General features: G+C 38.2%; 1 protein-coding gene across 3 annotated transcripts in view; it reads left to right on the top strand.

The window, feature by feature from the left end:
• npffr2a (neuropeptide FF receptor 2a) overlaps positions 1–22,557 on the top strand; it is a 29,757-nt gene extending 7,200 nt beyond the window's left edge. For 2 of the 3 annotated variants that reach the window (XM_046841110.1, XM_046841111.1), the window contains exons 4-5: positions 3,174–3,273; positions 20,673–22,289. In XM_046841110.1, the coding sequence (XP_046697066.1) occupies positions 3,174–3,273; positions 20,673–21,507 (935 nt within the window). In that variant the 3' untranslated portion in view covers positions 21,508–22,289. Of the gene's footprint in view, positions 1–3,173; positions 3,274–20,672; positions 22,290–22,499 lie in introns of those variants that run through there. The other variant, XM_046841109.1, reaches the window with a different exon arrangement.
• The last annotated feature ends 3,210 nt before the right edge of the window (positions 22,558–25,767 follow it).

Genomic DNA, 25,767 nt, shown 5'->3' with positions numbered 1-25,767 from the left:
TGACTAGTGTGTAAATATTGTATATACTTTGCCATATGTTCCTCATTGTTTAAATAAATCCTTTTATATTATACTTGGTTTACCTGTCCTTTTCTCTGGCCTATTCACAGAATGGATCACAGTATGAATGTTACAGCTTCAAACCCTAGACGAGTAAAAAGAAGCCGTAACACAGTGTTATTCACTTCACTGGTTATAATGTTTTAATGTCCTAATGTTATGCCTGGTCAGTGTATCAGGGTCAGTTCTAACGTTAGAACATTAGGTTTTTAATGCATGATGTGTTATGGGTGGGAAATACACTCACCGGCCACTTTATTAGGTGCACCTGTCCAAGTGCTCGTTGAAGCAAATTTCTAATCAGCCAATCACATGGCAGCAACTCAATGCATTTAGGCATGTGGACATGGTCAAGAGGATCTGCTGCAGTTTAAACCGAGCGTCAGAATGGGGAAGAAAGGTGACTTAAGTGACTTTGAACGTGGCATGGTTGTTGGTGCCAGACGGGCTGGTCTGAGTATTTCAGAAACTGCTGATCTACTGGGATTTTCAAGCACAACCATCTTTAGGGTTTACAGAGAATGGTTTACAGTGAGTGGCAGTTCTGTGGGCCAGAGGTCAGAGGCATCAACAGACTGGTTCGAGCTGATTGAAAGGCAACAGTAACTCAAATAACCACTTGTTACAACCGAGGTATGCAGAAGAGCATCTCTGAATGCACAACACGTTGAACCTTGAGGCGGCTGGGCTACAGCAGCAGAAGACCACACCGGGTGCCACTCCTGACAGCTAAGAACAGGAAACTGAGGCTACAATTCGCACAGGCTCACCAAAATTGGACAATAGAAGACTGGAAAAATGTTGCCTGGTCTTAAGAGTCTTGATTTCTGCTGCAACATTCGGATGGTAGGGTCAGAATTTGGCATGGATCCATCCTGCCTTGTGTCAACGGTTCAGGCTGGTGGTGGTGGTGTAATGGTGTAGGGGATATTTTCTTGGCACACTTTGGGCCCATTAGTACCAATTGAGCATCGTGTCAACGCCACAGCCTACCTGAGTATGGTTGCTGACCATGTCCATCCCTTTATGACCACAGTGTACCCATCTTCTGATGGCTACTTTCAGCAGGATAACGCGCCATGTCAAAAAGCGCAAATCATCTCAAACTGGTTTCTTGAACATGACAATGAGTTCACTTCAAATGGCCTCCACAGTCACCAAATTTCAATCCAATAGAGCACCTTTGGGATGTGGTAGAACGTGAGATTCGCATCATGGATGTGCAGCCGACAAATCTGCAGCAACTGCGTGACACTATCATGTCAATATGGACCAAAATCTCTGAGGAATGTTTCCAGTACCTTGTTGAATCTATGCCACAAAGGATTAAGGCAGTTCTGAAGGCAAAGGGGGTCCAACCCGGTACTTGCAAGGTGTACCTTATAAAGTGGCCAGTGAGTGTATGTATAGTATCATGGGTCAATATTCATTTCCAAAATTCCAAATAATTTTCACATTACAATACTGTGGCATAAACATACCACAGTGTGTGTTTTGATTGCCTTTATTTGCATTCACATTTGCTTGCTGCATGTGAGTTGAATTTAGATGTCCTAACACATATGTGAAAGTACATTATAACTGTGCAGCCTACCACCTTGATATAAATAAGAAAATAAATAATGAGAGTGCATGCTGTTATAATCGATATCAGTGTAGTGATACAGACATCCAATCACATGTCCCTTTGTTTTTGTTTTTTTGTGTGTGTTTTTTTACATTTCAGATGCTGTAGCAATTTGTCATAGATTATAATTTGCTATTAATGTAAAAAGAGAAAGAGAAAAATCTAAATGAATGAAGGTAAAGAAGACTCACCAGTGGCCACACTTTTTAATTAATAATAATAATAAAAATATATATATATATATTATGCTTGTTTATTCCACTGTAAAAATGCCTTAATGCTGTTAAAACCTCTGTCAGTCTTTATCTCTACTAATCAGAGGTGGCAAAACACATTAAGTAGTATTTAGTATTTTGGTAAAAGTTGAGGTACTGACTTTACTTTTTTACTCAAGTTAAAGTAAAGAATTTACTTTTGTTCTTAAGTTAAATGCTATTTCTACTGTCTGTTTTATTGTCATGCTGGTAATTGGACCTCACATCATAATAATATTAGGGCTGTCAATCGATTAAAAATATTTAATCGTGATTAATCACATGATTGTTATCAGTTAACTCATGATTAATTGCAACATTACACATTTTTATCTGTTCTAAATGTACCTTAAATTAATACGTTTCAGATTTTTAATACTCTAATCAACATGGGCACAATATTGATGCTTTATGCAAATGTATGTTTATTATTAATGAAAACATTCTTAACATAGAGCATAAAGACAAAATATTCTTATAAATGTTTTATGGTGTTTTAAATTACGTAAATCATCAGGACAACCTTTGCTATGTTTCCACACAGATGATTAATAAGGCAATACCAGAGAAACTGTACCTCTTCTAACTTTCATACATAAATAATTAATTAAAAGGCATTTCAGCAGTATGAAAATGGTTTGGCTTAGGAACTCAGACAAGCAAAGCAAACCTGGAACAACATTAAAACACTAGGCAGTGCAATGAAATTACAGAAGCTGTGACATGGGGAAAATTTTTTATTTTCAAAGCAATTTTTCTATATATTTATTTCTCAGCATTGAGGACAATTAATCCTGACCAAATTTCTAATTCTTATGCATAAATTCAGCTCCAAATTTGTTAGGAACCTCCACCATTGTCCTTGTCTTGTTGCTGTGCTTAGGCTAGCCATGGTTGTATGCTATTTGACTGTTCTTACCCAATTTTAAGCCTCCTATGCATAACTGTGTTTCAATGTACATATGAAACTGATGATTATTAGCACCTGCTTGGGATGATCTGTTAATCAAACTCCAATCAGACTCTGATCCTACAAAATCCCTGACTTCATGTGTACAAAGTGTGCAAGAATTGTAAGCCAAAATGATTTTGATTTGATTTAGAATTTCCTTCTGGTTGTTCACTTTGCATATTGTAAATTGATAAAAATAATCAAATAAAATGTATATCTTTAAAATAATTTTTGAAAGCAGTCTTGTGTTTTCTGACTACCCATTTTGTTGTTATCACAGGCTGGCCATTTGGAAGCATGGTGTGCAAAATGAGTGGTATGGTCCAGGGCATATCTGTCTCAGCTTCTGTTTTTACTCTGGTTGCTATTGCAGTTGACAGGTAAGATCTCTATCATATATATATATATATATATATATATATATATATATATATATATATATATATATATATATATATACACACCACAGTGCATTCATTTTCTCATTAATCTATGCTCAATACCCATAATGCCCCATAATGACAAAAAAAAAAATTCTAGAAATGTCTTTAAATTTTGTACAATAAAAAAACGTATGTATCACATGAACATAAGTATTCAGACCCTTTGCAGCAACACAAAAATAAGCTTTGGTGCCTCCTATTTCTCTTCAAATCTCAGTTGTTTCTACACCTTGATTAGAGTTCACCTGTGGAAAAGTTTACACACCTCCCTATAGAAGGCCTCACAGCTGACAATGCATATCAGAGCAAGAACTAAGCCATGAGTTCAAATCAACTCACTGCAGAACTAAGAGACAGGATTGTTGCAAGCCACAGATCTGGGGAAGGCTACAAAATAATTCCCAAGAGAACAGTGGCCTTTACAAATCTCAAATGGAAGAAGTGTGGCACAACTAGGACTATTCAAAGAGCTGGTCACCCGGCCTAACTAAGCAATTGTGGAGAAGGGCTTTAGTAAGATGGGTGACAAAGAACCTGACAATCAGTCTGACTGAGCTCCGGAGAGCATGTGTGGAGATGGTCAAGGTTCCAGAAGGTCAACTATCACTGCAGCCTTCAGTGCAAAACCCATGGAAGCCCACTTGGAGTTTGCCAGCATTCTCTGGTCTGATGAAACCAATATTGAACTGTTTTGTCTTAATTCTAAATGTTATGTCTGTAGGAAACCAGGAAACGCTCATCATGTGCCCAATACATCCCAAAAGCAAAACATGATGGTGGCAACATTTGTTGAGGTATTTTTCTGCAACAGGCACTTGCTAACTAGTCAGGGTTTAGGGAAAGCTGAATGGAGCAAAGAACAGAGATATCAATAAAAACCTATTAAACATCGCTCAGGTCCTCAGTCTGGGCTGAAGGTTCACCTTCCTACATGACAACAACTATGTGAATGTCCTAGAGTGGCTCATCCAGAGCCCTGACTTGAACCCTATTGAAAATCTTTGGAGAGACCTGAAGTGAATGTCCACCGATGAGGCTGATCCAACCTGACTGAGTTTGAGAGCATTTGCCATAAAAATGGCAGAAAATCCCCCAATCCAGGTGTGCAAAGCTTGTTGTGTCATACCCAAAAAGATTTGAGGCTCTAATTGCCACCAATGGATACTGAGTAAAGGGTCGGAATACTTATGTATGTATATGCATGTGTGCTATATATATATCTCCGACACATTCATACATAAGCCAACCTGAAAAACAACAGAGAACAAGTTAACTTATTTAAATATACTGGAACAAAATTTTTTTACTCTGCATGCTGTATTTTGTCTTATTAAATTAGGAAGTGACTTGAAAATTATCAATATAATTCCAAATGGCAAGTCATAGACACTACATAAGATGTGATTTAAATGTGAATCTAATCTGTCCAAACATTCCAAATGTCTTTTTACTTCATACATTTTGTGTATGTAATTCTTACATCCCTCTTACATTAGCTATTAAAACAGATAATCGAAATTACTGTAAGTTTTCAGGTAAGTTAAAATTTAATGTAGAAACCAAACAATACCTACAGGTTAAAATGTTGTTGGAGGACTACACTGTTCAAATAAATAAATCAATAAAGTATTACACTGTTTAAACAAGAACCAATTCATCTGAAATTAAAGTTGGTTTTGGACTGAGAATACAAAATCTTCTTAAGAAATCTTCTGTGAGTATTCTCATCCTGCTCAGTTACCTTTCTTGAACTGTAAAAACCCCTTTTTTAGGTTGAATGTAGGTTTGATGAGATTTATCCAGGCTGATAATGAGCCTAAATAGCATTTGATAATGAGCTTGGATAATCCATGTACTTTTCCAAACACGATGATTGGAATTTAAATTACGTGCAACTCACAGCACTGATTGCACTCTTTTGCACAGTTTTGATTAAGATGAATTCACTTGCCACATTGCAAGAATTTCTTTGACTTTCTTTTTAGCTTATTAAAATGTATTCATAATTGTTTTATAAAATAAAAAACAAATATTATATTATTATTTATTTTTTCTTCTTGCAAAAATAGCTTTGGGGTTGGGAAAACAAATTTGCGTAGACCTCTACATTTCATACAGACTGACAGGAAATATGTGCATAAAACTGTGTACTCTATAAGTGAGCAATGATTTTACTGCTTTAAACTTGCAAAACCACAATGTCACACAATATTGTGAATTATTTGTTTGTCATAATCTAGCCTTTCATGAGCGTTCATATTTTATGAATGAGTAAAAACCTCAAAGTACAGTAGATTGTACACAAATGCGATGTTAGTCTTATTAGTATATGATTTATTAGTATATGATTTTTTGTTTATAGTATTTGTTTGCTATTTGTTGTGTATGTGTGAAACTTGGTTTAACAAAATTGCATTTTACATCATGGTACCTACTATATTGTTTAAAAACCTATTATATATTAAGTGTTTGGCCAAAACACAGATACTGCCAAACAACCCTTTGGGTTTATTCAGTTTTTAACAGGAAAGAAAAATTGTAGAAAACATATACAGTACTAAGAATACATACCTCTATAACCCCATGCTTATCCTTCTAACCAGCATATCCAACCACGAAACCTACACTTGTTCATAAAGTTTTTTATATATTTAAATGAAATATACTGTGTACAGTATCATGATCTATGGATTTACTGTATACATACTAGAAAATGCTATGTGCAATATAATGAATATACAAACAGCACTGTTAAATTATTTTAGACCGTTTTGCATGGATTAAATCAATCCAGTTTTTGTTTTGTTCATCTATTTAGAATAGAGGAACCAAAGTTACACACGTGGCTTCCTTTGCCTTGTTGAGGTCACATTGACCAGGATGTGTGATTTGTATACGTGCTTTAAACTTTTTTTTGACATTCCAATATTTTCACTCCATTTAGAAGAGACAGCTGTAAGCCTTTTGAGAAAAGCTGTGTGTATGTGTGTGTATGTGTGTGTATGTGTGTGTGTGTGTGTGTGTGTGTGTGTTTGTCTGTGTGTCTGTGTGTCTGTGTGTGCACGCGAGTGGGTGCTCTCCTTCACAAGACAGTAGATCAGGATACCTCTCTTAGATTAGATATCTCTAACATTCTTTTATATTCGTCTTTTATGAAATGAAGCTGGATTAAATATAACAATCACCCTCTGAATTATTTCCATTTATATCTTCTTAAAATCTATATATTTCCCAAGGTGAGCTGGATGGTTTAATTAAGGATTAGCATGTTTGATTATGTCACTTAGGAAAATAATATTATTTGCTAGCTAGGCTCGAGGAGCTATGGAATTGGGGCGGAGCTATGTCGGGTTTCCGAGGGATCTGACTGTGCGTATTCTGCAAACTTTCGGCACAGAATCTCTACACATTATGTGCATTATAAGTGCATAATTTGCCGTGCCCATTGTGCCGCGCACATTCTGCTCCCATTTCTATGCGATTCCTCCACTCACAGAGAGCACTTCTTGACGGGTGCTCTCATTCTTTAAGGTAAAAAAATAAATCTATAAATAAAATAATAATAATAATAATAATAATAATAATAATAATAATAATAAAGATAATAAGCAGTAAGCATTTTCGGGGTTGTAACCTGCACTGTAGCCAAGCTACATAACTTGGCTGGCTCATATGAGAAAGTCCCTCCGTCTAGTAAGCTGGACGAGCGCTCTCTGACACCGTGTCGCAACCTCCATGTCGGGATCTCCTGTTCTTTCCAGACCTGCACACTGCGGTGTCATGGTCATGGGCAAAGCCCCTTTCAATGTTGTATTCACACATCATGGGGCGAAAAAGACACAGGTATGGAGCGATGCTGCGGGTTGAAGAGACGATTGGGAGCTATCTCTCTCCCGGGATCGCCTCCTCCCTCAAGACCCTGACATTACCCACTAAAACCCTGCGTAATACCTTGATGCTCGTGGGTAAGGCTTACGCCTTGGCAGGTCAAGCCTCTGCGTCCTTGCACAGCATGGCGGTCCTGTAAGGCTGAACTGCTGCATTAACTGGATGTGGGAGGTGCTGGCCCTCTGAGCCACTAAAGAGACCGCTAGGGCGGTCCATGGCCAGCCTCGTCTCGACAAAGAGGCACCTCGGGGTCACTCTCTCGGAAACTTCCGACAGGGATAGGACCGTGCTGCTGGATGCCCCATTTAATCCTTCAGGAGTAAGAAACAGGCGGCGGTGTTCCAGCAGTACCTCCCATGCCTCTCTCATGAGGCTGCTCGGTTGGTGAAACCCCAACCCACCACCTCCCATCCAAGGACAGAAACGGAGCATTGCGTCTCGCACTCCCCCTGTCAGGGATCCTGAACTCAATATGAGGTCTATGGCGAAGAAGTCCTCACATAGGACATTCTGGGGATCCAACCGTAAAGGGGCGTGTTGCACTGCAGTATCCGCATTATTGAAAAGCTCTTCCAGATGTGTCTCAGTGGGTCCTGCACACTGTGGAGCAAAGCTTCTTGATTCAGTTCGGGTCTCCTCCGCCACGCTTTCACAGGATTCTTCCCACCCTGGTGGAACGCCAGCAGGAAGTAAACACTCTCCTGAGAAAAAAAGCCATTGAGGTGGTCCCTCTATCAGAACAAGAGTCCAGGTTTTACAGCCATTACTTTATAGTTCCCAAAATGGATGGAAGGTTGCGTCCTATATTAGAGCTACGTTAGCTGAACCGCTCTCTTTAATGAGACTCAGTTTCAAGATGCTGACCCTCAAGCAGGTCGTGCTTCAAAACAGATCTGAGGACTGGTTTGTCACGGTAGATCTAAAGGATGCGTACTTTCATGTATCTATCCTACCTTCACACAGGAAGTTCCTGAGGTTTGCTTTCGGGGCCAAAGCTTACCAATACCAGGTTCTTTCATTTAGCCTTGCCCTTTCACCCCATACCTTCATAAAATGAAACTACATCGACGATTGGTTAATCTTAGTTCAATCAGAGCAGTTGGTGGTCCGGCATCGAAATGTCGTTCTCGCCCACATGAAGGCGTTGGGGATTTGGCTGAATGCCAGAAAGAGTGTGCATTTTTCTATTACAGAGAACCACTTATCTCTGTGTCATATGGGATTCGACTACTTTGCGCATGCTGTTCTGCTTGTGGTGTGAGCACCACCAGCTGGATCCAGTCCACTGCCTGGTTGGTTCACTGCTGGATTTCCTCCAAAGACAGTTCACCAAGGGGTTGGGTCCATCCACCCTAAAAGTCTACATGTCCTCCATTTTGGCTTATCACACCCCATTGGCCGGGCAATCTCTGGGCAGAGACCCTATGGTAGTGCATTTTCTTCGTATCGCCTGGAGGCTGAGGCCCCCTGGTACATCCTTGAGTGCCTGGGTGGGAGCTGGCCATCATTTTGGGGGCTCTATCTGAGCCCCCCTTTGAGCCTCTAGCCGAGGCACCTTTCCATCAAGACCGCATTCTTGTTGGCTATCTGCTCTATCAAGAGAGTAGGGGACTTGCAGGCCCTTTCTGTGGCCCCCTCCTTCCTGTAGTTTACCCCAGGTATGGCTAGTGCCTTCCTGTACCTCCAAGCAGGTTACATCCCCAAGGTACCCTCAGTCATCCCATGACCTGTAGGATTACTATCCTCCTCAGTTCCAGGCCCTAGACTAGAAAAAAAATGAACCGCCTCTGTCCGGTGCATGCACTGAACACCTACGTCCACAGGCCGAGTCCTTGGAGAAAGACCAATCAGCTGCTCATCTGCTACAGCCCAACCAAGAGAGGCCTCTCTGCGAATATGCAGACTCTGAGCAGGTGGATTGTTGATGCCATCACATAATCTTATGAGTCCTCTGGTCTCCCCACTCCCTTTGGGGTCTGAGCTCACTCCACCTGGTGGCTGCCTCAAAATCTTGGTCCTTTGGAGTTCCCCTCCAAGACAAATGTAACGCTGCAGGTTGGTCCACCCCGCTGACTTGTGTGCGGTTCTATACTCTAGACCGCAGTGCCACTCCTGGCCCCTCGGTCCTCCTCTAGCTGTGTTTGACAGACACACACTAGGCAGGGACTGGTCAGTCTGGTGTGATTGGACACTTATTTCCAAAGCGTTTGATGCAGCTGGAGTTCCTGAAAGGGAACGTCTCTAGGTTACCCTAGTTCAGTGAGGGAACGAGAGCTGCGTCTCTATGCCACACCTACGGCATCCAAGCAACGCTTACTTCTCCCTTACAGAAGCTGGCACTGCCTCACTCTATATGCGTTTTATACTTCCAATTTTTGACTGATTACACACATTATTTCAGAGCGTGAACACTCGGCCGCGTTCCCAAAGCGTTTCGCCGCAGCGTCACTTTCCCTCAGAGAACTAGGGTTACATACGTAACCTAGAGATGATTTGTATTCCACTCAGATTTGATAAAAAAATTAAGAAATAAACAACCAATAAAAAAATTATAAATAAAAGTTTTTGGTATTTTTAGTCTTTATGCACATATCTAACTAGTAAATCATACCAGTGATTCTCCATTCATCAGACTATATTAAGATATGACGTTGAATGTATTTATTTATTTATATACTGTATATATCAAATGAGTAGCTTTTTATTATGCATTGTATCCACATTGTGTGAGTGAGAATATATACAGCAGGTAAAATAGGTATTAAACACGTCACCATTTTTCTTAGTAAATATATTTCTTAAGGTTCTATTGACATAACAGATGTTGGTAATTACCCATTCAATCCACACATGCAAAGAACAAATTATGTGTAATAAGGGCAAAAGTATTGAACACGTGAAGAAAGGGAGGTGCAAAAAGCCATGGAAAGCCAAGACACTAGATAAAAACAATTAGTAATTAGAAAGCAATCCTCCCCCATGTCAGTGCAATTGAATATGAGCTGGTTCAGACCCATGGTCTATATAAAAGTGTCCCATTACCAATGTGTCACACAAACATTTTATGATGGGTAAAAGCAAAGAGCTCTCTCAAGACATTTACAACCTAATTGTTGCAAAACATACTCATGGGATTTTTGACAGAAGGATTTCAAAACTTTAAAATGTTCCAGTGAGCACTGTTAGGGCCATAATCCAGAAGTGAAAAGAACATCATTTCACCATAAACCGGTCACGACCAGGTGCTCCTTGCAAGATTTCTGACAAAGGAGTGAAAAAAAATTATCAGAAGAGTTGTCTAAGAGCCAAAAACCACTTGTGGAGCTTTAGAAAGACCTAGAATTAGCAGGTACAATTGTTTAAAAAAAACAGTAAGTAATTCACTCAACCGCCATGGCCTGTGTGCACGCTCACCATGCAAGACTCAATTTTTAAAGAAAAAAAAATGTTGAAGCTAGTTTAAAGTTTGTTGCACAACATGGGACATTTGACAAGCATGGGAGAATATTGTCAGATGAGACCCACATTGAACTCTTTGGATGCCATAATACACACTTTTTTGGAGGACAAATGGCATTGCAAATCACCCAAAAAACACCATACCAACAGTGAAGTTTGGAGGTGGGAACATCCTAGTGTGGGGCATGGTTTTTTTTAGCATACGGTACTTTATATAATTGAAGGATGAATGGAAAAATGTACAGAGTCATTCTTGATAAAAATCTGCTGCCATCTACCAGGATGATGAAGATGAAATGAGGGTGGACATTTCAGCAAGACAATGATCCTCACACAGCCATGGAAACTCACAACAAAAAAAGAGAAAGAAAATAAAGCTGCTAGAATGGTCCAGCCATTCACCTGACTTGAATCCAATTGATCTATGGAATCTATGGAAAGTACTAAACTTCTAGAACTAGTTTCTCCATACAGGAGACATCTTGAAGCTGTCATTACCAACAAAGGCTTTTGTACAAAGTATTAAATACATTTCAGTAAGTGGTTAATACTTTTTCCCTGTGTCATTTCACGTTATTACACAACTTTTATGGACATCTATGGTCTGATTTATTTGCATTTGGGGATTGCATGGGTTGGTACCAATATCTGGTTAAAACATGTCAATAGCACCTTAAGAAATATATATTTACTGGAAAGAAATGGTGACATGTTCAATACTTATTTTACCCACTGCATTCTCACTCACAGTACATACAGTATGTATGTATATATACTGTATGTATATGTATATATACTGTGTGTATTATATATTTATATAGACAAGGCATAGTATTTTGGTATCCATGTGCACACCCTTAATTTTCATTGTAGCAGGTGGATGAGTGGTTTGACATAGGGCTGCATTGAGTTTGAGAATAAAGCAGATGACTGATAAATTCACACCTGATCCTTTCCACCTTCAATGCATGTATGTATGTGTTTTATTCCTCTCTCACTTTGTGTGACAGTGAGCATGTGTATGTGAATATGTTATACTGAGAACAAAGCTGTAGGGTTGTAGACAGCTGCTCAACAAAGCTGCTAGATTTATTTTTCCTATGTGAGAGAGGAGAGGGTTTACCAATAAATAAATAAATGTATGAACCATTTCAGGTCACAAATCAACTGCATATAAGCAAAGTAAAATGGCTTTTTTTTATAAACATTATCTATTTAATGGTGATTTTACTTACAACGTGGGTACACTCAATACCCTGAAAGACGGGCAGAAAATTCACATTAGTTTATTATCCAACATAGTGAAATGAACCTGTAGTTGATAATATTCTTGAAATTATTTGGACATTCACAAGTATTGCATTTGTCCTCAACATTGCCCTTATAAAGCTGCATTCATAAACTTAATCATAAGTGCTTATATTTAACAATTACTTCCATTGGATATTCAATTCATTTTAGTCCATCCCCATGAGGTAACTATATGTATGGATAGATCCTTTATAAATGTCATTAAATATTTCTACAAATGTTTGCACACATTTCTTCAGAAATTAGGTTTCTGCTATGGGGGCTGAGAAACTTGGACGTGTCAATCCATCAGAGTGGTCCAAGTGTAATTTCTGTTTTAAGTGGGTTAAAAAGGCTTGGCAATAAATTATAATTCATTGCCAGTGAATCTTCTGCTACTGGGACTAAGATTTATTTTACAGAAAACTACAGTGTCACTGTGTTTAACCTTCATGTGTTAATCATTTAATATCCGAAAGAAGGCTTTGACTGATCATCTTTGAAGGCTATTTTTTAACCATATAATTATTGTGGCTAAATTATCTAGTCACAGACATCATTACTGTAGGAGACATTACTTCCCACACAGAAAGCAATCTCATTACAGCAGTAAAGTTGGATAGGCCAGAATCTATTGAATTTTTCATATAAAGATAGGAGAAGCATTTCTTTTTGCATCAGCTGTAATGAATTACACTATTGTATCACCAATTACAAGACATAAAGCATGCTTTCTCCATTACATTTCCCATACATTTCCATTACATTTGGAAATGTAATAAACTAATAAAAATAATAATAATAATAATACATAGACTCATTTACTGAAAGAAAAGAAACAAATCCTAGATTTGACAAAAGAAGTGCTAGAATGGTATATTTGGGGGAAAAAATTTTGAAAGCTAGGTGAATCGATAGTTTAATACAGAACTGCATAATATAATATTTTATAAACCAATGAATAACTTGTAAGATAGTTACATAACAAGGTATAATCTTGGATACTGCTTTAGGAGGGAGGTCTTAAGACCTTTACACAATGAATAGAGACACAGGGTTGTTCAGAGTAAAATGTGAAGCGCACTCCAACACTGAAATGGCAGAATGTTTACACAGTAAGGTGTAAGAGGTTCTGTGAGCATGTTTAGACATCAGAGAGGAAAATGCCAAGTGACCTGGGGGGGGTGCACGGTTTTTATAGCTGAAATCTAAGGTGTAAGATCTGTTGGGGGTAACATGAGAGATCTTAGCTAGAATTCTGAAGCCTCAACACAAGATATATGGCAGGTACAGTATTTATACAGTAAGGTATATATACAAGCTGGCAGAGAGGTGTAGTTGTAAAGTGTAAAAATGCTTGGAGTTTTTACGACAGTTGCGGTTGAATGAATTTCTGTACTTTAATAAAAGTAAAAATACTCTCATATTATTAGCCCAGTAAAAGTACTGATTTTACATTACTTGTGTAAATGTGCAAATGTATTTGCTTCTTAATTTAGTTAAGCATTAGTTGTAAAAGTACCAATCTATGAAATCTATATTTTAATTGTTTATGCCATTCAGTGTTCTAATACCTTGGACATCATACCTATATAAGCAGAAATGTTACTTCTGTGGCCTTGTGACAGGTTATCATTAACCATTTATGTTTTCATCTCAATGATGCGAGAAACAGCATGCTTTCTAAAATGTAGTGATGTGAGCAGTACTATATTATGATTTAAATGTAGTAAGTTTCCCAAAATCCAAAAAGTACTGATAGGTGATAAATGTACTCAAGTGCATGAATAAAGTAATTTATATACACACTTTTGTCTACCATTGGTTTTACAAAAATACTAAATTAAAATTTGTACTCTTCGGATATTATTGATATCTGCTTAAAATGGTGAGTTTTGTTTTATTAAAACTAAATATATTCAGAGCGTCATTTGAAACCAGACCAAGGAGTGTGTAAGAGTGCATGAGAGTGTTAATGGTAAATGACAAGCTTATTTTTTCATTTTAAAATAAGGAATATCCTTGGGAGGTGGATGGATTAAAGAGAATCAAAGCTGTGAGTCATTAGCGTAGAAGTAATTAGAACCATGAGCCCCAATCCCTGAGCTCAGTGATTAATTTATAAGCAAAAAGAATTAAACAATTTTTCACAACCAGTCCTTGAAGAAAGATTCACTATCTATACTGCTTTATTTATGTGTATAATGCAGTAAACTAAAGGATAATTCTCACAAATCCAGAGTATCATTTACAATTGCAGAGTGTTTTATTCATAACCATTATAAAATAAAGTTTAAAGATTCAACAGTGTTTTTTTATATTGATCAATAAATACATGATTTTTGCCTCTGTGTCCCCTCTGTGTCCCCTCATTACTGTTCATACATGCAATGATATTTTTTGTATTTTTTATTTTATTTAATTAAAAAAAAAAAATTGCATTGCCTTTTCATTTAACAAGAAAAAAGAGACCTTAGATATTGTGTGCATTAAAACAATAATAGGAATATTTTAATCTCAGTTTTCTCAACAAAAATAAAAAACACCCACCCATCCAAAACTGCACCCAGTAAACCCATTTACTTACACTTACTTATACTCAGCAGCACCTATTAAGTCAGGCACTGAGGACCATACACTTTCATAATGAGTATAGTTCCCTTCTTAAACTCACGCTTATTCTTTCTTATTGTAGAGCTCTCTAATTGTAAAATCCCTGCACTGCTGGTTATTGTTGGGGGTTTACCTTTTATTCATTCCTTTAAATAAAATTTTCTATTACGACAGAGCAGCTCATTAAATATCTTATATATGCTCATAATTAGCACTGGGTCCTTACCGAAACTGAGGCTAAGGCTGTTCTCAGTCCTCAGTGGTGTTAACAACACATTGACATCAAGTCATTTACAGAATTCTGAGTATTAATTTATATTTAGGTCCATAGTGAGCAAACCAGTTGAGAAAAAAACCTTTCTGACAGACCCCTTTATTTCTAAATGACAATATTGCAAAACGTGTTTGCCTTCATTTATTAAATGTCATGCATGTAGAATTATAATAATAAAAAATATATATATTTAAAATAAATCATGATACAATACAGACCAAAAGTTTGGACACACCTTCTCATTCAAAGAGTTTTCTTTATTTTCCTGACTATGAAAATTGTAGATTCACACTGAAGGCACCAAAACTATTAATTAACACATGTGTAATTACATATGAAATTATATACATAACAAAAAAGTGTGAAACAACTGAAAAATGTCATATTCTAGGTTCTTCAAAGTAGCCACCTTTTGCTTTGATTACTGCTTTGCACACTGTTGGCATTCTTTTGATGAGCTTCAAGAGGTAGTCACCTGAAATGGTCTTCCAACAGTCTTGAAGGAGTTCCCCGAGAGATGCTTGGCACTTGTTGGCCCTTTTGCCTTCACTCTGCGGTCCAGCTCACCCCTAAACCATCTCAATTGAGTACAGATCCGGTGACTGTGGAGGCCAGGTCATCTGGCGCAGCACCGTATCACTCTCCTTATTGGTCAAATAGCCCTTGATGCCTTCAGTGTGACTCTACAATTTTCATAGTTGTCCAAACTTTTGGTCTGTACTGTATATTTAACATACAGGGGCACCATGTTTCGCTTTAGACGTAACAAATGATAAAGTCAAGACTAAATGTGGAAGAACAAGTCCAAATCTTTGCTCAAACTGACTCATGTTTATGATCTTTTTTTGTCAATATGGCAGGGAATCTCCTTCCCCAATGTGTTTTTTCATTTCTCTCCAGACCTTCACAAAACAGGGTTTATTTCATTTAAATAAATAGATTTAATAAAGAAATAGGTGACACCAAAAGCTAATCTCTAAAAGGCTCTGAATAAAAAGGTCACTTTAACCATTTTCAATTGATATATGTGACATGATCAGTTATACAACCAAGGCTTTTTTATACTGCCACATAAACTTTGGAAATCTGAATCAGTTACCACTTTCCTATATAGCCAGATAGGTATTCTCAGCACAGGGCTGACTAATTCTTCCCATTCAGTAGAGAGTGAATTTGTTCCACTGATTCATATCACCTTAAACCTTCTTGATAATAGGAACAAAACTGAGCTTCCTGTAAATCCTGCACATTTGGTGATACTTTTATTCATAAGTAAGTAAATAATGAGTTTATGATTGACAGGACAGCAGTGACCTTTTATAAAACCCATAACTTTATAAGAAGCAGCAAGATGTTGTTGGTATACACCATGATTTAATGTGTTGTTTTGACTAAAGAAACTCTATCTACCAATGTGTGATTCCTAATAATTTCTTCAATAGGAACTAATATGAATGCTAATAGCCTTGCACATTAGTAAATGAAAATCTCTTCTGAATAGGCTCTTCTTATCCAAGCCATTAAGGGGAGGCAGGATTGGTTCCAGTTTTGACTGGACAATAATTGGGATAACAGCTTTCAATCCATATTAATAATATCTACAGCCCATTACATTCCCAGTTTCACTAAGGGAAAATATAGCTACATTTATGGTTATAATAAAGTCTTCTGTAAACTGTGTTCATGTGAGTGTGTGTGTGTGTGTGTGTGTGTGTGTGTGTGTGTGTGTGTGTGTGTGTGTGTGTGTGCGCATAGGTAAAGGGTTTGGAAGTACATATTTTTGTAGACTTCCCGACCAGAGAAGAGGACCTGATCTAAAAAAGATTTTGATATGATTATACATTTTATACCAAACACAATTATGCAATCATACAATCAAATGAATCAAACTGTATTCATTAGAATATCAATTATTTATGATGACTTATTTCTTAGTGGTAAACCTATTGTAGTATTTTTTTCATAGCTTAATTTATTGCCTACTAGGATGTAATTTTATAATTAAAAAAGCTGATAAGCAGGGGGCTAAAACCCCACCCTCTTTTTTAAGTCACACAGCTCACTAGTAAGAATACACAGTAGTGACACTCTACACAAAGAAACCCAACAGTGTCCCAGGCAAACTTTATAACAGACATAAGTAGATAAGGAGTATATCCAAATGGGAAGTTAAAGTTTTGGTGAATGTTACTGATTCTTTTAAATACTTTTACTTGTTTAGTTTCTAATTCTGTGATTTTCAGATGTTTTTTCTGCTTTGCTTGGGTACACACACTTCATAGAGCACCACACTGAAACTCCCACTGGCGTGGCTTTGTGCAGGCAGAAGCACTGCTTGCTTAAACACAAAAGAAATGTGGTTCATAAAGATTTTGGGGAAAATTCTGAAGATTGGAGTAATTACAATAGATGGAACAAATCCATTGTGAATATGTCCAAGTAAGACAGGCAGTATGTTTGGGAATGCAATTTGCTAAAGTCGGCAGGCGTGGCTGAAGTGGTGGTGAGAAATCCTCCATTGAAGTATTTTTCTAAACTACTATGTTTGCTTAGAATCATTATGGTATTATGGTATTTTGTACCACAAACACTATTGGACAAAACAAACTAGAAATTTCAGCCTAGACAAATCAGGAACTACTCAATATAGACCATCACTACGTTATGTATGTAACCCTAGTTCCCTGAGAGAACGAGAGCTGCGCCGAAAATGCTTTGGAAATGCCTCACAATGTTCACGCTGTGAATTATGTGTAAAATCCGGCCAATAGGCAGTCGTGACATCATTGCCAGGCGACGTCGCGCAAACCAGTTAAGCACTGCAGGGATGCAGGGAGTATGGCCTGTTGACGCAGCTCTCGTTCCCTCAGGGAACTAGGGTTACATATGTAACCTAGTGATGTTCCCTTTCAGAAACTCGAGCTGCGTCGAAAATGCTTTGGGAATGAGTGTCCAATCACGCCATACTGACCAGTCCCTGCCTATTGTGTCTGAGCACAACCTGTATGCAGGACAGAGGAGCCGGAAGTGGCTCTTATGTCGAGGTTGTAAAACCTGGCAAAGGTCAGCGGAGTGGACCAGCCCACAGCATTACAAATGTCCTGGAGCGAAACTCCAGCGGACCAGGCCGTAAAGGCCGCCATACTGGGTGGAATGAGCCTTAACTATGAAAGGAGTGGGAAGACCAGAGGACTCATTACACAGTCAAATGGCATCCACAATCCATCTACTGAGCGTCTGCTAATTAGCCGGTAAACCTTTCCTATGAGGGCCATAGCAGACGAACAGCTGCTCCGACTTCCTAAACGGACTCGTCCTGTGGAGGTATCTGTCTAGTACTCGCACACAGTCAATTTTGCTTTATCTGCTTAGGGGCTAGGAAAGGAGGAGGGCAGAATGCCTGCAAAATGAGAGGTTTTGAGGGAGCCGCAGGCACCTTCTTCGCATACCCCGTTTTAGGGTATAGGATAGCACTGGCCATGCTAGGGCCAAACTCCAGGAGAGACAGGGCCACGGAAAGAGGCTGTAGGTCCCGACCCCTTTAAAGGGAGGAATTTGCCAGGAGAAAAGCGGTCTTAACCAACAGATACCTAAGGGCCACCTCAGCCTCAGCTCCACCTCGGGGTGGAGCCTCCATTCCCCGGGCCTCGGCCCTTGCCTCAAAAGGGTGTCTGTTCTCCAGTTCAAACGGCCTGGGATCTAAACTGGCGCCAGCCTGTACAGGGGCGAGACCGGAGACCCATCTGGTGGTTGATGTACAAGACCACCGACACGTTGTCCGTATGGACTAACACGTCGTGACCTCTCAGATCTCGGTGGAAGTGTTCCAGTGCCAAGAACACGGCTATCATCTCCAAGCAGTTTATGTGCCATGTAAGATGTGACTTGTCCCACCGACCCTGGTCGTGAGGGATGCATCCGTTGGTAGCGTTATGCGATGACAAGGAGCTTCCAGGACAGGGCCTTGAAACAGGAAAGTAGGTTCTATCAATATTTTTAAGGCCTGAAGGGCCCGCTGCGAGACCTTGATAGTATGGAACGGATTGCCCCTTCGGAAAAACCCTCTGTCTCTGAGCCACCACTGGAGCGGTCTCAAATGAAGGAGGCCAAGTGGGATCGCAATGGACGCTGCCGCTATGAGACCGAGCAGCCTCTGGAACTGCTTCACAGTAAGTGACTGGCCTGCTTTTACTCTCTTGACTGCAGTGAGGATGACATCGATCCGGGCCGGAGACTGATTGTGCCCGCAGTACGGTCAAGTCCCACACTACGCCCAAGAAGGTGGTTCTCTGTACTGGAGAAAGCACACCCTTCTTTGCATTTAGTCTAAACCCCAATTCCTTCATGTGGGCAAGAATGACACCTCGATGCCGGACCACCTGAAGCTCTGATCGAGCTAATACCAACCAATTGTTGACATAATTTAGAATGCGGATGCCCTGAAGCCATAGCGGTTCTAAAGCCACATTAATGCACTTGGTGAAGGTGCAGGGTAAAAGTGCTAGGCCGAACGGGAGCAGCGATATTCGTAAGCTTCACCCCCAAAAGCAAACCTCAGGAACCTCCTGTGAGGAGGAAGGATGGCTATGTGGAAATAGGTGTCCCTTAGATCTATCGTGACAAACCAACCTCGAAAGCATCCTGAAACTGATGGAGCGGTTCAAGGAGCGCAGATCTAGGATCGGCAGCATTCCGCCATCCTTCTTCGGAACAACGAAGTACTGGCTGTAGTAGACAGACTCTATGACTAAGGGAGGAACCACCTCAATAGGCTCGCTAGCATCCGAAAATTCTCACTCCTCGGAGGAAGAAATCCGGAGCTCCATGTCAAACGAGCCGTAAGAAGGGCCCGCCGAAGTGAGATTGAGCATGCCGATTGAGCATGCTCTACTCCCAAGCCAACAACACAAAGCTCATGTGTGTGTGTATGTCCTGTAATAAAACGGGGGCAAGGAGGGACACACATGCGAAAGATTGTTTGCTTCTAAGCCATTGCTGCACAGATTCACACAAAGCGCTTACCTGAACAACAGAAGTTGATGTCGCTGCCTTCGTGCTCCCTTTTTTAGCTTCCTGGTTTGCGTGTCATCGCCTGCCAATGACTGCCTATTGGCCGGATTTTTCACTTGATTTAGAGAGTGAAAAACGCGAGGCATTCCCAAAGCATTTTCGACGCAGCTCGAGTTTCTGAAAGGGAACAATATTTACCAATAATTACTTGCTAACCATAAAGTCAGTTTGTTCTATACCAGTTCAAGGCAGGTTGTCAAAGAGGATGTGCTTATAAATGTAGTGGCATGCTCTGTAACTGCACAGTCTAAATCTGAAGTGCTTTTCTGTTCACCACAGAATTAGCAAGTGGTTATTTGAATAACCATAGCCTTCCTGTCAGCTAAAACCTGTCTGGCCATTTTTTTCTCTATCATCAATGAGACTTTTCTGCTTAAAGAATTGCTGAAACACAAGGAGAGGTTTTTTTTTGTTGTTGTTAGTTTTTCATACAATTTTGACCAAAAAAAAGTTGTAACTTGTTTTGAATATTCAAAACACTTTTCACATCCTGAAATTTTGATATTCAAACTTAAAGAACACCAAAGCAATCTAAGGGAAAAATGACTATAATTTAGGTGATTCCACAACAGTGGTTCTATGAATCAACCAATCAATTGATGAATCAAGTTGTTTTTACATTAATCTGATGTTTTTTTTGTGTCTGTATACAGAAACATAGTGTGCAAAAAAAAACATGCATAACAATTGTTCATTTTATATTCATAATTTCCTTCTTTTTTTCTTTGTTTTATTTTTGTAGATTCAGATGCATTGTTTATCCCTTCAAGCAAAAACTGACAATATCGACTGCCACACTCATCATTGTAATCATCTGGGTTTTGGCCATATCAATCATGTGTCCCTCTGGAGTCATGCTTCAAGTGACCAAAGAGCAAACCATTCGTGTCTTTCTTGGGGATGGCAACAGGACAAGTCCTTTCTACTGGTGTCGAGAAAACTGGCCAAATCAAGAAATGAGAAAGATATACACTACTGTTTTATTTGCCAACATATACCTGGCCCCTCTTTCTCTAATAGTGATCATGTATGCAAGGATTGGGATCACTTTGTTTAAAACTGCTGTGCCAACAGGTGGAAAACCTGGCCATAACAACCGCCATACTGTATCCAAGAAGAAACAGAGAGTCATTAAAATGCTTCTTGTTGTGGCCTTCCTCTTCATCTTGTCCTGGTTGCCTTTGTGGACACTTATGATGCTTACTGATTATGCCAGGCTTACTGAGAACCAGTACAGGCTCATTAACATCTACATATATCCTTTTGCCCACTGGCTAGCCTTCTTCAACAGCAGTGTCAACCCTATAATTTACGGTTTCTTCAATGAGAATTTCCGACGTGGATTTCAAGCAATTTTCAAGTTCAACCTGTGCTCCGAGGGGGGTCATCGACGGAAGACCTACTCACATAGAATGCAAAGTAACTCTGTGTTGCCAGCTAACCCTCATCCCTCTACTGAGCCTATCTCACTGAACAGTGTCGAAAACCCCAGGGTCAACCACGTGAATGAGCAGGACTTAGTCATGGAGGACCTGGAAAAGGTGTCTGAAAGCAGTATAGATGGAGGTTCTCTATAAAGGGATTGAAATAATGAAGTTAATGCAGCCCAGTGATGAGGTGATTGCATTCAGTTTTCATTATATACATATGTTAAATAATGTAAAAAAATCAAGTGTTTTGGTATTGTTTTATATCCATTTATCAAGTATATCTGTTTTGGGGTAAAATCTGTTTGCAATTAATATATTGACTTATACTGAGGTTTCAAAACCAAAAACACCAAAACATTTAAATTTTTATTCCATGGTTATACAAAAATAATTCCATAAAGACATGACAAAGCCACCAAACCCAAACCGGTAAGACAGTATTGTGGAACCCCAAGAGAAAACAAATGCCTAGATGTTTTATAAATGCAGATGTTGTCTGTTCTTGCCAATTAAGAATTGTCTTACGTAGGGCACATGTCTCACATAAGCAAATCTGCTGCATTCTCTGAGAACTAATGAGGGATGGAATAGTGTTGACATATTAGAATAGATTTTACTAAAAGTAAATGTCAAACCAATATAAGAATATTTATACTGTGTGCTTTCTGTAAACAAAGGGTGCCCCTACAATTAAAAGACTTAATATGTGCAGGATATTAGCAGGCATTTGCTGACATTTCCTCCGCCTTGTTCCTTGTTTACCATTTCTTACATATAAGCACAGAAAAGATAGATTGAGAGGAAATATGTATAATTAGTGGTTATATAATTAAAATATCTAAAAAAAAAAGTGAGTACACCCCTCACATTTCAGCAACCATTTCATTATTTTTTTTCAAGGAACAATACTATAGAAATAAAAATTTAATATATTTCAGAGTAGTCAATGTGCAGCTTGTATACTATACAGATTTACTGTCCTCTGAAAATAACTCATCATAGTTATTATTGTCTAAATAACTGGCAACAAACGTGAGTACACCCTCAGAGAACAAATTAAAACTGTGTCCAAAGTGTCAATATTTTGTGTGATTGTTATCTCACACTGCCTTAATTCTCCTGGGCATGGAATTCACCAGACCTGCACAGGTTGTTGCTGGGATCCTCTAACACTCCTCCATAATGACATCACAGAGCTGCTGGATGTTAGACACATGGAGCTTCTCCACTTTCCGCTTGAGGAAAGGGTTCAGGTCTGGAGACATACTCGGCCACTCCATCACCTTCAGCTTCCTCAGCAGGACAGTTGTCATCTTGGTTGGTGTGTTTGGGGTCCTTATTCTGTTGGAAAACTGCAGTTCGGCCCAGTTTTTGAAGGGAACATAAGTATACAATGATATGCTTGTCTAACTGACTAAACAGAAATATGTTTCAAATTTATTTTAGAGTGTTGATTAAATACTTATTTGGAAACATTTCTGTTGTTACCATATGATATTTGGTTTTTCTACTCATAATTTACAGTCAGGTATTTAATAAAATGTATGAAATCTGATTAATCTTTTCTTCAAGCTCTCAACGATCAAGCTATCGCACACTGAGCTGTAAATTAGTGTGCCAACTTATTTATGAATGATATTGTAGATTTAACATTTTGCATTTCATGATTGTCCACAAGAAAGGGTAGAAGGATATATCGAATGTATGCAGGGCCGTTTCAATCTTTTTTAGCACCCTAGGCAAATTCCTAGGCCAGAATTCAAGAATGTAAACATATACTTTATATTAAACTTCAGCAGAAAAACCGGTGAATAAAATGGGCAAGGGTGGCAGCAAGGCAGGGGGCACTCTAAGAGACTGCCTAGTTTGCCTATGCTTAGAAACGATGGTGGAGGTATGGACCATATTTCTTTAAGCTTTACAGAAGAATAAGCTACATTTTAGTGAATGAAGGGCAGACATGTAGCTACTGTAGCTACTAAAGTTTTAGAGTAATGTAAGTAAATCTTGCTGTATTGGTGAGAATTTTAAATAGATTTTGTTGATTTCAGATGGGCTAAAAAGTTGTAGCTTTGTAGACAACAAAATTGGTAACATCTAATATAGCAGACATAAGCAATACATAATAAATAGAAACAAACATTTGGTGAATGGATTTATCTGAAGCCAGAAGCTTAAAAAGTTGAGAAGGAGTGCAATGTTAAGCCAAGGTTACACACTACAGGGATGAGATGGATAATCACCCAATCAATGATAATGACAAAAGTCTAGACATCAAGAAATTAAGGAGTAGGGCTGCTTTTTGTTAGCTGCTGGCAAACTGATGTATGTATGTTAGATACAGCTGTGAGAGAAAGAAAGAATTGATTATGTTGCCTGTAAAGTTTACAGGATAATCTGTGCCATCAGTTTATCATTTGCTTGTGTGTATACAACAATGTAAGGATGTGAATATGAAACCATATTGATAAAAAGTTATGAATAATATGTTCTGGGATACAGTGAATAAGTAAGTGATCTGATCTTAAAGTGAAACTGGTTTGTGATGATTCACAATTCTGAAGGAAGTGTTCTATTTGATATAAATACATAATTCATTTAAATGTTATTAATAAAACTGGTCAAAGTTTTTGTGGCTTACTAAGAAAATATTTAGAGAAGTTTGTTTATTTTCTAGCTGCATTTTTAATTGTCTGTGAAATTGAGCGTAAATCATGAATGACTGTAAACACTTACATAACTGCTGCTACAGCTGTATTCCTGTAAAGTGTGAAGACATTGTCATACAGAACAGTGGATATTTATTATAAATGTTTTTTTCTTCCATCCCTTTTAGGTGTATATACAGTATTTTTTCTTTAAATGCATTGTGATAAAATGTTAAATTGACTCATGAATGTTCTTGTTACAACACTATTATAACATTTGTGGCTGATCATGGAATCAGTTTGTTTGGGAATGAATGCAATTAATCCATGCCTTATACAATCCTTAACCTACACAAGTAAAGAGATTAATTTCCCTGTGTATTTTAAAGTAGTGTTTGTACTATGGGTATCTGCTTTATTATAGGAATAATACATTTACTATATATAAGCATGGGGACACCTAACCATCGTATCCATGTTCTTTTTAAACATTGCATTAGTTAATGTGTTTCATTTATTTATTCAAATACATACTTGCTTATTTATTTGTTTGTTTATATCTGGTATATTGACTGGACATGGTATGTCATTTAGAATCGTACTTAGAGTTTAGTTAGGACTTACAGTACCTCAGACATAACATAAGCACAGAATTTATGCGAGAGTAGGACTGATTTTACATTATTTTGTTAGAATTTTTAACACTTAAATGCACATTGCGATAAAGAAAGCATGCCATGGGCTTAAAGGATAAACTGACCAAGCAGTTAAGTGCTTCAACATTCTTATTAGTTCAGTTAGTTCGATTAAATACACAAAATAAGCATTAAAAGCATTGAGCTGCCTAATAGGTGGAAACCAGTGATTAATGTAATAATTGTAATTTGATCTATTTATGCAGCAATAGAGTCATATTTTATGTTTTTAATGCTTTCTTATTTTCTCATTCACCTCATCATATTAAAAAAATGCTTTTAATTGTCTTTTGATATCACATTTGACAAAAAAAAATATATTCTATTCTATTGTAGTATACAGTTCATTTAGAAGGTGTCTCCTGCTTTAATCTGACAGCAAAGTACAAAAAGTTATTTTCTTTTTTAGGTTCTCAGATTTTATTTAGATTGTTTAGGCTTACAATAGAGCTGGTGCACAAGCAATTACTTGTGCTTAAATGCAGTGGTCTGAAAACTATTGAAAAACTCCTGAAACCACATCTCTTTAAAAGAAATCTGGAACCTCAGTTGCAAACTTTGAATACAGTCCTTACAGACTGATTGTGAATTCTTAGTTTTATGTATCTAAGAGCTACCAATGTACTGTATATTGTATTTGCTAGGTGCAATAGACTCCACTACCTCAATGTTCAAACTGCTCAAAACACAGTGCAAATAAAATGAAACTACTTAATGAAGCACATATGTAACTATGGAAACTACGGCTTTGAAAAATGTGTACATAAAATGTGACCAGATCAGAATTCATATGTTCAGGCAATGCTTTCAATAGCAACCTGGAGAGAGGGCCAATTCTGTAAAAGATTGACAGCTCCATGGTTTATCATTTCTTCTAGTCTAGTGCTACAGTGTAATATTACTTTTAACTTGGCCAAGTATAAATCGTAGAATTACTGTGAGCCACTGCGACATGCCAATCAAAGAAAATGATAAAGTCCATTTAGATTGTGAGATATGGATATAGAAGTGTCTAAATTATAAGCTTCATGCCATTTAAAAATAGTTTTTATCCCAATACTGAA

The sequence above is a fragment of the Silurus meridionalis genome, chromosome 27, assembly GCF_014805685.1.
Source record: "Silurus meridionalis isolate SWU-2019-XX chromosome 27, ASM1480568v1, whole genome shotgun sequence".
NCBI classification, from domain to species: domain Eukaryota; kingdom Metazoa; phylum Chordata; class Actinopteri; order Siluriformes; family Siluridae; genus Silurus; species Silurus meridionalis.
This window is presented reverse-complemented; position numbering and strand designations above follow the sequence as displayed.